The sequence below is a fragment of the Apis dorsata genome, unplaced genomic scaffold (assembly GCF_000469605.1).
Source record: "Apis dorsata unplaced genomic scaffold, Apis dorsata 1.3 scaffold_174, whole genome shotgun sequence".
NCBI lineage: Eukaryota > Metazoa > Arthropoda > Insecta > Hymenoptera > Apidae > Apis > Apis dorsata.
Window position 1 is genome coordinate 457,752 of NW_006263462.1, and position 16,767 is coordinate 474,518.

The window sequence follows — 16,767 nt, forward strand, 5'->3', positions numbered from 1 at the left end:
ATTGTATTAGTAATAAATAAATGAATAAATAAATAAAAAATTTCCAAAATTGATTAGTTATTTTTTAAAATCTAATCATTTACTTTTTAATTAATTTTATTAATAATTTTTAATTAATAATATGAGTATTTTTATCATTAAACATACATCATAATTATATAATAAAATTTGTATAATAATATAAATATAGTAGTAATGTAGATACATCTATTAAGTGTTATTTTATTCAAAATATTGAAAGTTTTCATTATTAAATTCATTAATTTTATTAACAATTTGTTTTTTTTATTTAGATATGTTAATACGTACTCAAAAGAAATGTAATGAATTTTATCATTAAACGAAAATGCAAACGAAAATGAATAAAAAAAACTAAAATTTTAAAAAAAGAAATAGCTGTTTTAAATATAAGGGAGAAGTTTCGAATGGAGCGCGATGATTTGGTCAGTTTCTGCGTCGTTTCTTCTGTCTCTAGTGCAGTGTTATCGGCTTGTTATCGTCGCGCAACACGTGTCAATATAGGCGCGCATTGGCCGCAACCGCTGGGTGCATTCACCGACACATGCGCACATTAGCTGAACAAAACTCTTCATAAACCGGCGGGAACATGTTACTCATGACTCAGTGTACATGATGCCACGGCTTGGCCGCGATAGACCACGCATTACGGTTATAACCCTTTCCTTTTTTCGTTTTTTTATGGTATTACCACAACCGTTTTCATCATCAAAATTTCTTGACAGATAGATCATATACATAACCTTTCTTTCTCATTCGCGATATGATATTCAGTGTTGTGTTATAACAAAGAAACGCGATCGATGTATCAATTCAGCAACATTCTCCCTCATCGAGATAAAATATTCTTTTTTAATCAAAAAAATCGGAGGAACAAATAAAAAACGACGCAGAATATTTTTGGGAAAGGAATGATCGTTCGTCTAATCATAGAAAAACAACAAAAGATTAAGGAAGATTGCCTATCCGACGAACACGGTGAGTGATTGTTTTTGTTTTGATCGTTGTGAAACACGTGCGTATCGGCAAGTGTCAGTATAGTCTGCAACAAAGCGGTATTATATATAGCTATGGTGGCAATTTATTTGTATATATTATTAGACGCAGTTCAAAAATTATTTTAAGAAAACTGATGTAATATCTGATGGTGGCTATGAAATATGAAGCGCATTTAATACGACGATAGTGATAAGGCTAAAGACAAACACCTTTCTGATTCGCAATTCGCAATGAAATGAAATGAAAGAGAGAAAGAAAAGATGAAGTTAAATAAAGAATCGACGAGAAGAAAATAGGTGCCTTGTTCGAGCGCTATCAAATTTAAATTATACGTCGATTGACGTGTTTGTGTCACACACTCACTCATGTCAATCGTCTCATGCTGGTAAACAGAGCTATAATCTATCTCATTTATGAAAACATTTAAAAATTATATTCATATTTTTTTTTTATAGAAGTTTCTTATTTTTTCATCTTGTTTCCTTTTCTTCGAAATTTGTTGACGTAGTACCACCCCTGCGTCACAACGGCCCAAAATTATTCTTCCCAGTAACACAAACGCGTGGCAATCACGGAGTTGCGCACTTCTTTCATGGCGCTGTGCCAATTTCAAAGTTCAGGTACTCGAGATCGCAGCATGTATAGGGTGTTTCTTTATTGATACTGATATTTTATATATAAATATATGATAGATTTAATTAATAAAAAGAAAAATATATATATTAAATTTTTCACTTCAATTTGTCATTTATATTTTTTATATTTTTTATATATTATTTATATATATCTTTTATTTTCAGAATATTTTTAATCATGTTTGAGTTCGCCTAACATCATATTTTTTCTATTTTTTATTTACTATATGAAAATTTAAAATTCTCGAAAACACCACTCCCACAAATTATTGTAATATTTCAATATTAATTAATAATTAATATATTAAATAATAATTCAATATTAATGTAATATTACAATAAAATTTTATCTGAAAAAAATCACAAATATGAATTACCAGTAAGCAAGAAATTCAATTATTCAAAATTTGAAAATTAATTATCAGCAAAGCAATAAAATTTCAAATAGATTTGTATCATAAATTAAAAGGAACTTTTAAAAGATTAACATTCAGGTAGATCCCTTCACTATTATCTGGTTAAAATTAAGCGCTCCATTCAGCATAATAATATTGTTTCAAATCTCATTAACTGAATAAGTCACGCTGAGGATTCTTGTGTTGCAGTATGATTTGAGTATGAGCAACAACGAATGAACAGAAAAACAATGAATAAGTGAATTAATCAATGAACTTGTTACATATCGATGAAGCATGGAGTTCCGTCTTTCCAAGTTATCTGTAAACGGATAATTCATTGAAAATCCTGTAACGCAAGATGTTGACAAAAAAATCCATTAATTCGCACATCAAATAACACCAAACACAAAATCTGCATTTAAAATTAATCCTTTTTCTCTTTCTTATTCAAATTAATTCCAAAACTCGTTTTTACCTCAAAATCATATTATTAACTTGGAATTGATATACTCTAATACGAAGATATTGCTGATAAAAATTTTACATAATGTGATATAATTTATATATTTCTATATAATTAAAAATCTATATACATCGAATTTATTTCATCAAATAATATGGATAATATATATATACACATTATATACAAGAATTCGTATTCAACGAACATTATCGCTATTAATAAAAATAAACTAATGTTTATAGATTATGATTATATCGATATATATCGTGTATTCATCGACAAGTAAATATTTTCTTTTTTTTTTATAAAAACAGAGACACAGATGGTAATAAAACCGATTAATCATCTCTAATGTGTTTCCTGGTTTGAAAATATATTTTCGACATTTTTATCAAGGTTTATTTTATCAGACGGCCTTTGATGGATAAAAATGATTCATTATTAAAAGATTTGATAAGATATCAATCTTATACAACTTTTGTCAGTCGAAGAACATTCATCCTTGGTGTTTTAATCGATCGTACATATCAACTTTTCTGCTGATCCTTGCATAAACATTGTTAAATGCTTCGATTTATAAAGTATGTTTTATCGTTGCAACGTGACTAAGAACAGAAATGCATAATGCGGAAATTCTGTAATACCACATATCGAGCAATATCAATTTATAGAAAAAAAATATTCATATCATATTAATTCGTGCGTATTTTTGTTTTTTCAATAAATCTGATCAATGATATAAGATATATCTATAAATATATTGTATGAGAAATATTTTATCTATTATTAGTTTTAATATTTATTATTATTATTATTATTATTAGTTGATTAGTGTTCACATCTGAACCAAATTCTCCAAGGCGAATGACCTTTAAACTTGAGTCAGAGTTCATTGGCCGGAACCCAGAGACATAAAGAGATATTTGCAAAGGGTTATAAGTACAAGAAGCTCATAAAATTGAACAAAGCCGAAGGAATGACATAAATATGACACGCATAAAAAATTTCAGATTCAAGTTTACGAATATTACTTTGAGAAATAAATTTATTATTATTCAAATTTATTATTCTCTCAAATTAAACAAATAAGAGAATTTTAATATAATAAGTAGTATATGAATAATATATGTATTAGAACATATATATCATATAGAATCTTTTTCTTGGAAAAATATATTTATTTCAGTATTATTTTTTAAAAAAAGATATGAATATATTGATAAAAATTAGACACCTTATATATCATCGATAGCTTCTGTTTATACACGAATAAAGGTGGTGAGCCTTGCACGTGAGAAAGTCAAATCGAGGACGAAGACGATTGAAATGAGGAAAAGTAACGGAGCGAATAACGGGTTGATTTTAACGCATCTTGCCGTTACGAACGCGTTTATAAGCCTAGTTGTTAGGTCATAGTAGATCATGTAATTTTACGATCGAATGCATGTTAATAATATGCTATAATTATATGTTAATAATATATTTACATATTAATCTTAATGTTTATATTTATTTTCGTTTTATAAGAGAATGCATACTTTTGTAGATAAGAATATTAATCTATTTAATATTATTTTAATTTTTATTCAATATAGTTTAGAAATCTTATTTAACAATAATTATCGATAACGGTAACATATTTAAGAATCCTTACATTAAACATGTCTATGCTAGAAAAAATGAAATAATCATCAAGTTTACGAAAACGTTTTATTTCAGGAAATTTGTGATGCTAATATTTATGTGAATAAATTGATGCAATAGGATTTCCAGAATTTTATTAGCCATCATATTTATTTATTTCCTTTGAAACAAAATTTAATAAATAATTTGTTGAATATAATATAATTGAACAGTTATTCATATGATGAAAAAGTAAATGCAGCAATAATTAAAGCTATTAAATAAAATTATATATTATTAGAATTTGAGGAAATAATAAAAAGTTTAAAAATTAGAAATAAAAAATTTGAATGTTATAAATATTAATATTTTATGTGTATATATATATATATTGCCATTTTGCGATAGATCATATCGATCGCTCGAATATTATCGAGGAGTATAGTTACTTACCCGCCAAACTTCGGAACGTTCGTTCGCGCAAGTGCAATTCGCGGTGGGAGATCTCTTGTATCATCTGGGGGGGTTTAAAGTAGTGGGGAATCTTCGAAAGAGCGGATTAAACGCGAAGCAGCTAGACTATCACCGCGTATATACCAGTACTATTGGCATGTTCCGACAAATACGCGTTTTGAGCTCATATGAGCATTATGTATTAATTAAACGTTTTATTTGCGATGATTTGCGAGTGTACCGCCAGAGCACGCGATTAATTAAATGGCTTACATAACTTGCGCGGTAACATTAATTATTTCGAATAAATCGTATATATTTTATTTTTTATATCGTGAGTATTATTTCAATAAATCCAAATTGGTGACAATCTTTAATAACCACGTGAATACGATCAGTGAAAGTCACCCTTATTGGAGCACTCTTTCGTTTCTTCTTATGAATACGAAATAGAGTTGCCGGTTCTTGGCTCGCTCAATCGGCACTTATGTGTTTTTTAATTTTTTGTTAAAATCGACAATAAAAACCATGTGCAGTGCTGAATAATAATTAAATATCAAAGTTATTTCTAAAAGTAATTCAACAAGAACGAATTTTAATTAAATGTGTTGCATATGAATTTAAACGTGGCGGTGACCTAGAAACAATTCAAAGTAGTAACTTTATCATTAGAGTAGACAAATCTCGCAACGGTGCCAAGAAAAAATCAAGTGGGGGATTAAGAAATGCGATCATTGTTCGTTCAGATTGTTGTGTGACAATGAGTTACGTTTGGACTATGATTATGAAATTCGCGCCACGAAACAAAATTTCTTTTTGAATTATCATGAATATATTTATTTTGTATTTCAACAAATTATATTCGTCTATAAAATTTCTAAAGTTTCAATTAAAATGAAAAAAAAAATTGAAAAAAGAATTTGATAATATAACAAAAATACGAAAAATAACAAAGAGAAAATCACACGCGGTAACGATTGTTATCGGCAATAATAGACAAGAGTCGTTATTGAATTATTTGGTGAAATTTCATTTCTGCGATTGTTCTAGTTCGTGCTCAAAGACGTGCCAATGGTTAAGCATTCCATCTATAAAACGCGTAGTTCACGTTTGCTGTGGAGTTGACGCACTGCCCGCGATCGTTGCATGATATCTCATGTTTTTTGGAACACGCGGTCGTGTATGTGTTCCAGTCTCGCGTCTCGTGCACGAATTTTACGGTGACCTTTAACGGACATATATTGAATCAAGCGTGTGCCAAAAGTGCGGTGAAGTAAAAACGAAGTGTTGTGGCTTATCACACGTGAAGATGGAGGATACAGAAGCCAAAATCATACCGGGAATCAGCATGTCCGTACTCATACTCATGAGCACGCTGTTTCTTGGCGGTGTGGTCCTTGTAATCGGTTACATTGTTAGCCGGTTGTCACAGTCCAATAAATCTTCAGATTCAACGAAAAGTAAGCACTGCTATAAATAAATTTTACTAGAAATAATCTCCTACAACTCCTGGAAGAAAATCACGCTTGCGTGTTCGCGAATCCTACACCGCTGAGTACGATTCTCTTTTCTTTTCGTGTTTTCACTTGCAGACTGAGATAAAAGAAATTTCATGAGATGAAGCAAAATGCTAAATAAATATATTAAATGAAACAAGTTCTGTCGACATATCTAAATTTCATAAACAAGAAAAATTCCTCTCATTTTGTCTTATCTATATTTACGCGAGAACTTATATTGATAAATGTTTTTTCCTATAATCAGTCTATATTCTTAACGATTTTAATCGTTGGTTATAAACGAATTATATGTATTCTAATTATTATTACGCATGGAATACATTTAAATATGCTTATGCTTTTAAAAGAAAATTTGCAACGAAAATATGAGTTATTCAAAATAAATTGATTGAAATAGAATACAATATAATAGTGGTAATGATACGCGTGTTGCAGACACATTTTATAATATAAAATACAATTTGATCTGTTCCCATATTAACGCGAAGAATTGGCGGGAAATTACAGTTTTGGGAAGAATAAGAGTTTTGTCGACTGTTTGTTATTTATGAATTGTTATATATAAACGACTTCCGTGTGAACATAACTATAATATTAATAATGATATTATATTTGGAAGAATATTTCATTTCATCGCAATAATTTAAATGTTTTATATTTCAGTTTCGTCATAATTATATTATTACTATATATTTTATCTTATATATATATATTGGCCTAATTTAATGAATAAATTATTTACTTAATGGGATAATAAACTATTTAACTGAAAAGATTTGTATCTATGAAGCTGGGAAAATTAATATATCATTTTGTTACAAATTTAGTATAAAATTTTGATAAATTTTTAATTATTTTCTTTTATCAAAATAAGAATAATGTAGCGCATTGTTTTTTCGTAAAAATTGAATTAGACAAATTAAATAATGGGGTTACAATATACGGTGTGGGGTGAATCAAAGAAGACAAAGAGAGAAGTGCAGCTGCGTCGCACGCAATATTTCGTGCTGGGATACGCTTCAATATACTTCATGAACTAAACTATATGTATTAGACCGTTTCTATATTTCGAAATATTTAGAAGTATCTTTTTTAGAGGTTAAGTTCAACGATACTGTCTTTTTTTTTGTTTTCTCTTTTTTACTTACTTTTGATTTATATACTGTTTATTGCGAAGTAATTAATTAATAATTATTTTATCAAAATTTGTTTATAGTAATTTTTATAAAAGTTTTTATTTATTTGATTAATTAAACGATTAATTAAATTTACAATATAATCATTAAAAAGCAAAATTAATAATATTTACGCAACGTTAAAAGTAAAACAACGTAAAAGTGGAACTTGAATCGTACATTTTCAAAGACTCCCAATTTTCGCGGCATAGAAGATGTAATTATTAAAGCGATAGGGTTAATCAGAAGTCGAGTCATAGGCAAACATGTGCGATTATTTCATGCACTAGAACTAAATCTTCATCGCCATGACAATGAATGTATCATAGGAAAGAAACAGAATGTGGTAGTTTTCTCTGTTACCCGAGTAAGAACGAGGAGTAAGAGCCACGCAACGGGCACCCTTGTGTATAAATAAACCGACATCGCGCCTGTATATTTATACGCGCGTCTCGCGTGCGTACACGTGTACTTACGAGGAGAAACGCTCAGGGCCGTATGGACGAATACGCTTGACGAATGAACAATTGAGATTAACCTGTTGGGATTTTTTTTCGAGGACTTTTTATTTATGGCAGCCGGAAGCATCTATTAAACACGTTTCTGTCGTTCATCCTTAAATTTTGACCCTGAAAATGACTCGATCGATAAAGAACATTATTGAGTTTAAAGTTACGTAGATTTTTTTATTCGATATATTTCGTTAATAATTATTTAGATGTTATTGATGGCATAAAGCTTAAATAAATTTTTTAGATCGATCATAAAATTATTCAAAAATTTTTTACATAATTTTTATAAGTTAATTTAATTTTTAAATAAATTTAATAGTAGTTAATAAAAAATGATATATTAAGATAAGATTATAAATAATTAAACGCAAATTATAAATCGTTTTACATGTTGGAAACAATCATAAAATTGATATCAGAGTAAAAAAATTTGCAACACGCGATTTCTGTCCCGTTGTAGCGGAGAACATAAATTTGTCGCAGTGCGCTACATTTTCCGGGCCAGTGCGGCAAAACACGTCCCTGAAAACTCGCAGCACGCGTTACGAGTAGTGCACTGACCGCAGGTAACTATTTCTATTTGCCGATCGGTTTTGCTTTCTCCGTTAAATAAAAAGAGAATACCATGCACATATAATGTATGTATATATTGTGCAATTAATTTAATAAGATGCTTGTTCGATGGAAACATTATTTAAATAAAAATTACATATTTTGAAAGAAAAATATATATATATATATATAAATTGTAAGGATTAAAAAAAAAATGACGAATCGCTTATTTACATATTTATATATAATGCAACAATATGCTACAAATCATCATAGATTTGTACATAATTGCAAAATCATTGTTTTTGAGTATTTCTTTTAAAAATATAAGACTATTATTGCGATATACTGATAATATAATTCATAATTAAGAATCGGTTGAAATTTTTTATGTAAAAAATATATTCATATGTGTCATATTTCGGTATGTAAAACGTTTTACGTAAAATGCAATTATATATTAATTTATAATAGATATGCATAATTTACTTTTGTTCCGAGTCATTTAATTGTAGAATGCATCTTGATAATTTTTGATCAATCAAAAAAATTATCTCGTTTTTTCATTCATAGTTCGAAAATTTTTCGAGTGAGGAATGAATAATTTAATCATCGTGAGCGATGAAGTTCATTTTTTGCATAATTAGTTTGCAACACTGTGTATTTAAATATTCAGATATCTATTTTTAAATTACATCACAGATTATCATCATTATTTTTTCGATAGAAGCTTTAATATTATCTACAATTTATTCAATTATTAATATTCATAGGAATCATCGAAAATACAATTTTTTAATTTCCATTTTTTTCATATTTTAGTCAATTATTTTAGTCAAATTATTAAATTACGGACGAATTATGAAAATTCCCAAATTTTAAAATAACCATTAAAACTAATAATAAAACTATTGGTCCGTAATGTATTAAAATCATTATTAAAATGATAACATGAACATATATAATTATATTTTAATTAATTTTCCTAAATAATATTTATATATAATGTTATAAATATAAAATATTTTTAATATTTCAATCAATATCTTTAATTTAATTTAATTTATTATTTCTATAAGAAAAAAAAATTAATAAATTGCTATCTATCACATCATTTTCTTATATTTCATTCTAATCTCCTTATTTTTCTTACTCTCGTTCTATGGCTTTAAAGTGAGTCAAGTATATAATTCTAGTATAAAAATCTATATTTTTAAATCATCGTTAAATAATCCAATCGATTTGGATTTATTTAAGATTTAAAAATTTGTGTTCTTTATTTAATAATTCTCTTTCTATGCAATAATTATATTCCCTTCTTGTTACTACGCATATATATTTTTTCATGGATATATGTATTATCGAGTTATTGTAATAATTGTCGTTTAAAAAGTCAAGATAACTTATCATACGTATGTTTAGAATAACCAAGGTAGCCGGTGACTGTTTTGGTTCTCGCAAATGAGCCAGAGAACTATTATAATATTGATCGATACAATCGATATTTTAATGGAAATGTGCTATGATTAGCTATCCAAAGTTTGGTTTGGTGATCTATCAGTAATTTGAAGATTGATTCATAATAAACATCTGGTATGTAAGTGCATGCGGAAAAAGAAAAATTCTAATCTGTATTAATTTTTTTTAGTTTTTAAAAATTAATTTAATAATTTTAATGAATGAAAAAATTTTACGATAAATAACCTACGTTATTTTGTACATATGGAAAAAGGAATTAAAATTTATTAGAATTAATGAAAAAATTAATTAATGTAAATTCTCATAAGATTAAGTATAAGGATAATTATAAGGAAACGAAATGTGATGGATGTTCATGTTATCAATTCCTATTATATTGTTAATTTTTTTTTATACAACTCATTTATGTGTAAAGTAGAAGATACGGAAGATTTTATTTTTTTTATATACATAATGTATTATATATCTTTATAAATATAGATTAGTATAATTTTTTTATGTTATACGAATATAATTTATTAAAATAATTTTAAGAAATTATATAACGATTTAAGTTTATTAAAATATATCTTTTATATAAAAATTGCATATAAAAATTTGTCTTTCATCTTTCCATCTTTCTTCTACTTTCTTCTATCATTTATGGAAAAAGAAAAATTAGAAGCTAATAACATGAACATCCAATAAGGGAAGATTCCGTTTTAATGCGCCATCGAATTAAATTCCCTCTTTGTGTAACAGCGATACGAGATAGGATTTTAGTAAAGTATTTTTCTTCGTTCAACAGAGACGAAGGGAAATATCACGATGGATAACAGAAGGATAGGTTGTAACGTTTTTATTAACTCACAAATAAAGTAAAGCGGTAAGTGCTACGCAGCAATGAGCAATTATGCTATAGTTGTTCGAGGTACAATGATATCTCCGTAAATGCATTCCGTCGAACCCCGAAACAGTTATATACTTATACACGTATGTGCGCACACATATAAGTTGTGTTGCATTGCGCATGACCGCACGTGGATATCTATCGTGTTATATTGTTTTCATAAATCTAGGTTGAGGTTAGCTAGGCTAAGGTTCCGTTTCTTCTTTTTTTTTTCTTTTTTTAAATATCAGGAAATTAAAACGCATTCCACGTACGATATATATATATATATGTATATAGCGATAAATGTAGAAAACTTTTTGTTTTAATCTAGCATGAAAAATCAATTTTATAATTATAATATAAATAAAATAATGTTATAATATGAATCTGCATTTTTTGATTTACTTCCTTCACTTTTCCTTCACCCTACTTTCACATTTATACATAAAAGATCGGATCAATCTTGATGTAACTGTAATTTTGTAACGTTATATATTAATTTTCTTTTCACTTAAATATACAGAATTGTTCACCTCTTTGCGTTCATATATAATAATTCTTAACAGAGAAAAAGAAAGATATATGTACATTTAGCTTAAAAACGTATAAGGAAATATGTCAGTATAAATATAAGAAATAATAAAAGTTAATTTTAAAACTGCTAAGCTTTTCTTCGTTTCTTCGTTTATGTATTTATATATTGTCAAATTAAAAGCTGGCTAATATTACTGGCAGGATATGAAATAAATACCAAAGAGAAAGAAAACTTGTTCTTTTATTGTTTAATTTTATATTTCGAGTACCGTTAATTTACTGTGCAAAGGATTGACAACCGAGAAATAGGAGCAATACATAATATCCTACAATATGTATCCTAGGATTAAAGTTTCGAAAAGTCACATATATGGTTTACAGGTGTCACATTTATTACTCAGGTCAGTTATTTGATTGAATATTTAAATGTTTAAGTAGAAAAATTATTGCCATAAGAATTTTACTTACAAAATTACTTACAAAATATATATTTAAATGAAAAATTTGTAAATTTTGAATTTTCTAGAAATTTTGAAGTTTCTAGAAAATTCTACAGTGATGGACAAAAATATTCGTACTTTAAAACGAAAAGAATTTATAAACTGGCTACGAACTGAAATGAATTAAAAATATATATTCCATTTTTTATTTTTAATTTCGATTTACTGCAATAAATCTAAAAATTTTTACACTTTTTCTTATAAAATCGCTTTTTTTTTGTGTAGGTCAAATTTCGATTTCGATGAAATTTTATATGTATATATGTATATTATATATGTATATATTACAATTCTTTTAATGCCAGGATGCATAATTACATCTCTGATAATTATTATTATTATTCCTTATTATCATATAGTAAAATATAGTAAATTTTTTATATATTCCTATTATATATTTTATTTTATTATATATTATATTATTATATATTTTATATATTCCTATTATTATATAACTACATCTCTGATAATTATTATTATTATTCCTTATTATTATACAGTACAAATTTTTTGTATATTCCTATTTGCGTTGTTTTTATTAATATTTACAAAATGCATCGAAATTCTTCGTTACTTATTCTTTTAACGCCAAAATGTATAACTACATCTCTGGTAATTATTATTCCTTATTATCGTAGAGTACAACTTTTTTATATATTCCTATTTGCGTTGTTTTTATTAATATTTACAAAATCCATTGAAATTCTTCGTTATTTATTTTTTTAATATAGTAATTCATTTCGTTAGAAGGAACAATAGGTAAGGCATCTACGATGGAGACACGTCGAACATTTTTCTAAAGAAAAAAAAATAAAGAGGTTATTAAATGTAACCTTTCACCTGTTCTGCCATAAACATTTATAACTTTATCATAAAGTTGTTCCTATTTCCGAATGCTAGGAGGAAGTGAACAGAAACAAGAATAAAAATCCGAGAAAGCTGAAATTCTCTTCTTCGAATTCGCATGTGTTAATAATTGAAGATAAAGAAAATAAAAAGAAAAATTTAAGGAATAAATTCAAGGAAACTAGAATATTAAGATCGAGAGAGGAAAACAATGAGATTGTTTGCGCTTTCTTTTATTTTGGAAAAATAATTTTATTCCCGAGTATATTCGATTATTATAAAATTATTATAAACTATATTAAAATTATTCCAATTTATGTTAAGAACTTTTGCTATCCGGCATTAATTATCACTTTTTGATCTTTCAAAATTTTATAAAATTTCAGATTAATTTAAAGTAATTTTGATTATTTTGTTGTAATTTAAAAAAATTTTTTTAAATAATATCTGAAAAACTAATTGTTCTAACTTTTTAGTAAAAATAAGTTTGCAAGGGTTGCACTGAAGAGAGTGTCCTTGACAACATATATCAAGGTCAAAGCAAATAAACCATTTTTCTCTTAACTTTTACTGAAGTTATAATAATAAATATAGTTTTTCCATATCAATATTAGATTTTAAATGCTATATATTTTTAATTGTTATTATTATTCTACAAAAACGATTATATATCGTAATATATTTATTTCAAACAATCGTAACTTGTTTTGAATGTTCTTGATTTTGAATTGTTAATTTAAAATTATAAATAAGATAAAAGGAATAAAATATTATATATATTTTTTTTTTATTTGAGAAAAAACTTAAACGTATACTCTTACGGAAATTTATAAATTTTTTTTATAACTTATTTAGATTTAATAAAAAAAATATGTTTTAAATTTTCGATAGAGGCACAGAAAATTAAAAATCATGATTTTTCCTACTTTTTCTTCTACAATTTCGACCAATAGAAATTTAAAACAATTTTTTTTATACATTATTTAGTAAACTATTCTTTTATATATTTCTTTTAATATCTTAAAAAAAATTTCAAATCATTTGATCTAATTCTAAAAAAATTATATATTTTAAAGAATATTTTTGTTCATTAATATATCATACATTTTAAATTTATTAGAAGTTATAATAATAGTTAAAATTAATAATAATAATAATATTATTATTATTATTATTCTTGTTTTTTTTTTCATATCAATAATGCAAATTTTGCAAATTTTTAATTATGTCATTATTTCAATAAAACTGATATTATTCACATATCGTGATTTGTTTACTTTCAAACTTGATCAAATCGTAATTTGTTGAATAAACAACAGTGTTATGAATAATATTTGTTTATATAATATTAGTTCAAATGGCAATCGTATAAAAATTCAAGGAATTAATCCAGTGTATGAAATTAATTCAATTCACTTTTTTTTTTTTAAATTTTTATGCAATTATTTTCTACTAGCTAACTAAATATTGTATAAACAAATGTTATAAACAATAATATAAACAAAAATATTTACTAAACTCAATATATATAGCAGCATAATATGAATATTTCTTTTAGGACACTTTTCCGTATAATAATAATAATTTTGGTGTTATTGTTCAAGAGCATAAAATGCCAACCAGCCATGTCACTTCTAACCACATTCCTATAACCACATAACTGTAACCAATATTACTATTGTTTACTATTATCTAGTTTATTACTTTATTTGTCATATTTTAGTTTAGGTTACTTTAACAGGTAACTAAACTGACAAACAGGTAGTTTAAACCTTTGATTTACAATTCTACTAATTGCTTTTCCGCATTGTTTAATGACTAGTGAAAGGTATCCCAAAATAACTGGACATAAATAAATCACTGAATAATGATTATAAGTTAACTTATATTTTTGAAATAATATAAATATTTTCTATATAAAAAGCTGTTTAATATATATTTTCTTTCTAGATTAATATTATTGAATAATTTTTTATTTATATTAATTTATATTAATATTAATATATTTATATTAATATTATTTATATTATTTATATATTTATATTAATTAATATTAATTTTTCTGATCAAATATGTATATATTCATTTAATTATTGTATATATATATTTTTTTTTTTATTTAATATTGCAATATACTTTTCTTGAAAAGGATAATAAGAATAAATAAAACCTTATATTTTTTTTGTTTTATATTTCTTTGAATAATTTCGATGATGGTGATCAAACAAAAAAAATTCATAAATTGTTGATGATAGTTAAGGAAATTTATTTTATTGTAAAAATTGTAAATTTTATATGTAATATACATATAAAAAAGCATAGTAAAAATGCAAGGACTCATTATTATGGAATCTTCTGTTAATACATGTATGCTTCTTGCTAAACAGATTTGAAAATTATTTGATTTTCATTTGCATAATGATTGCGAAAAATAAGCAAATACTGAATAATTCAAATGAATATTTTCTTCTACACGTGGTTTTGTAAGATTCCTATAAAAATAATTTTTTTTCTCCCTTTTTTTTCTCTTCTTCTTTCTCTTATTTTTATAATTTTTAAATATTAAGTATTAATTTTACAACATCTTGTTATACTTTTTTTCAACATATATACATATTATAATTGTTGAATTTAACGAAGATTCGAAAATTAATAAAAAAAACAGTTTAACAGTTCTTTCATCATTTTATTCCATAAAATAATTTATTATTAAATACTTATTGTTAAAAATACTTCTTTTTTTTATGTTAGAATTGTATCATTGTAAAATGAAAACAAAAAATCAGTATACAATAAATAATGAATAAAATTGTGAATTGTTTTATAATTATTTTATATAATAAATAATTATTAAAGATAGAAAATATTTAATATATAATATATTTTTATTGTTTTACAGTCTTAAGTTATAATAGAATTATTTTTATAGTAAAAAAAATAAATATTATTCCTTCAAATTTATTAGATTCAAGATATTTTTATTTATTTAATGTTTATTTTTTATATTTTAAAGAGAATTGTAATTTAAAATTATTATAATTTAAAATTATAATAAATGTGAATAAATATTACAAATAAAATAATAAATATTTTATTATATAAAATAAAATATTCTTATTACAAATATTTATATTTCTTATTATAAATATTTACAATTTTTTTCATTAAAAAAATTCAGTGTTAATTACAACTTATTATTAATTATCTTATTTATTAATTATAAATAAATAGAAAGGAAAACATAAATTTTTAAACAGTTATTTATAACAGTTATTTTATATTTATGACATTTTATATTTATGGCATATTTTAAGGACATTGTATGACATTGTATGACATTGACAATTTAAATTGCAACCAATGAGAAAAGAGGTCCTATGCGATGGGGTAGGGATAGGACGAAAAAGATTGGAAGTTTTAAGGGATCGTTCAACCTCCCCTTAAAATTAAATGTACCTGTCCACAGATTAAGAATAGTATAAAAGGGCGAACATCAAGCGATCGTCACTTAGTGTTCACCAAGTTTCCATACGATCAAGATCTTCCTTGCAGTTTTTCCAGAAGTTCCTCTTCCAGTTCTTCTAATTTGTAGTGATCAGTGCGAAAAAGTTCTACAGTTTTATACCAGTTTAGTTATCCATACAGAGTGCGTTCAATGTTTTGCTTTAAGTTTATTTGAGATAAAATGAGACAGTGTTCAACTTTAAGTTTTAAATATACGAAAAGAAAAAAACATTACTATATGTGAAGAAGAGGTAAACATACAACACAGTTAAGGTTATTTGCCGCGTTCGGTAGCATGTTTTGAAAGACTTCCCACGAGAGACGAGATGTAACGTGACGGAGATAGGAATGTTGTGTGTATCACGTGGCTCGAAATAGTTTTACTACATTACATGGTGGCGATGATATTATATTGTGTTAAATTAAAACTTTTTTTCACTTGATAATAATAATAAGAGTAATAATATAATAATAACAATAGATAATAACAAGTGTAATAATAATAATATTTCTTTTCATTTTTCTAATATTAAAATATAATGAAGATTGTGATATTTATATCGATAGGAATAAAAGATCACGCATATTTAATAAATCAATCACTAATAATTTAATAAGCTTTTTATTAATATCGTGTCGTGCGATTATCGGATATTAAAGATTCATGATTTTTTTTTTTTTTTTT

The 16,767-nt window shown here is 25.4% G+C and overlaps 1 protein-coding gene and 1 long non-coding RNA gene across 2 annotated transcripts in view; both read left to right on the forward strand.

Annotated features, from left to right (window-relative positions):
- Window positions 1–500: 500 nt before the first annotated feature.
- Window positions 501–2,324, forward strand: LOC102672060. The gene is made up of 2 exons (XR_004150265.1): window positions 501–996; window positions 2,258–2,324. It is a non-coding gene; the product is annotated as an uncharacterized LOC102672060 (long non-coding RNA).
- Window positions 2,325–4,538: 2,214 nt separating this feature from the next.
- Window positions 4,539–16,767, forward strand: part of LOC102677888 — a 20,711-nt gene continuing 8,482 nt past the window's right edge. The window contains 1 exon segment of the mRNA XM_031509776.1: window positions 4,539–6,049. Within this exon segment, the coding sequence (XP_031365636.1) occupies window positions 5,899–6,049 (151 nt within the window). The 5' untranslated portion in view covers window positions 4,539–5,898.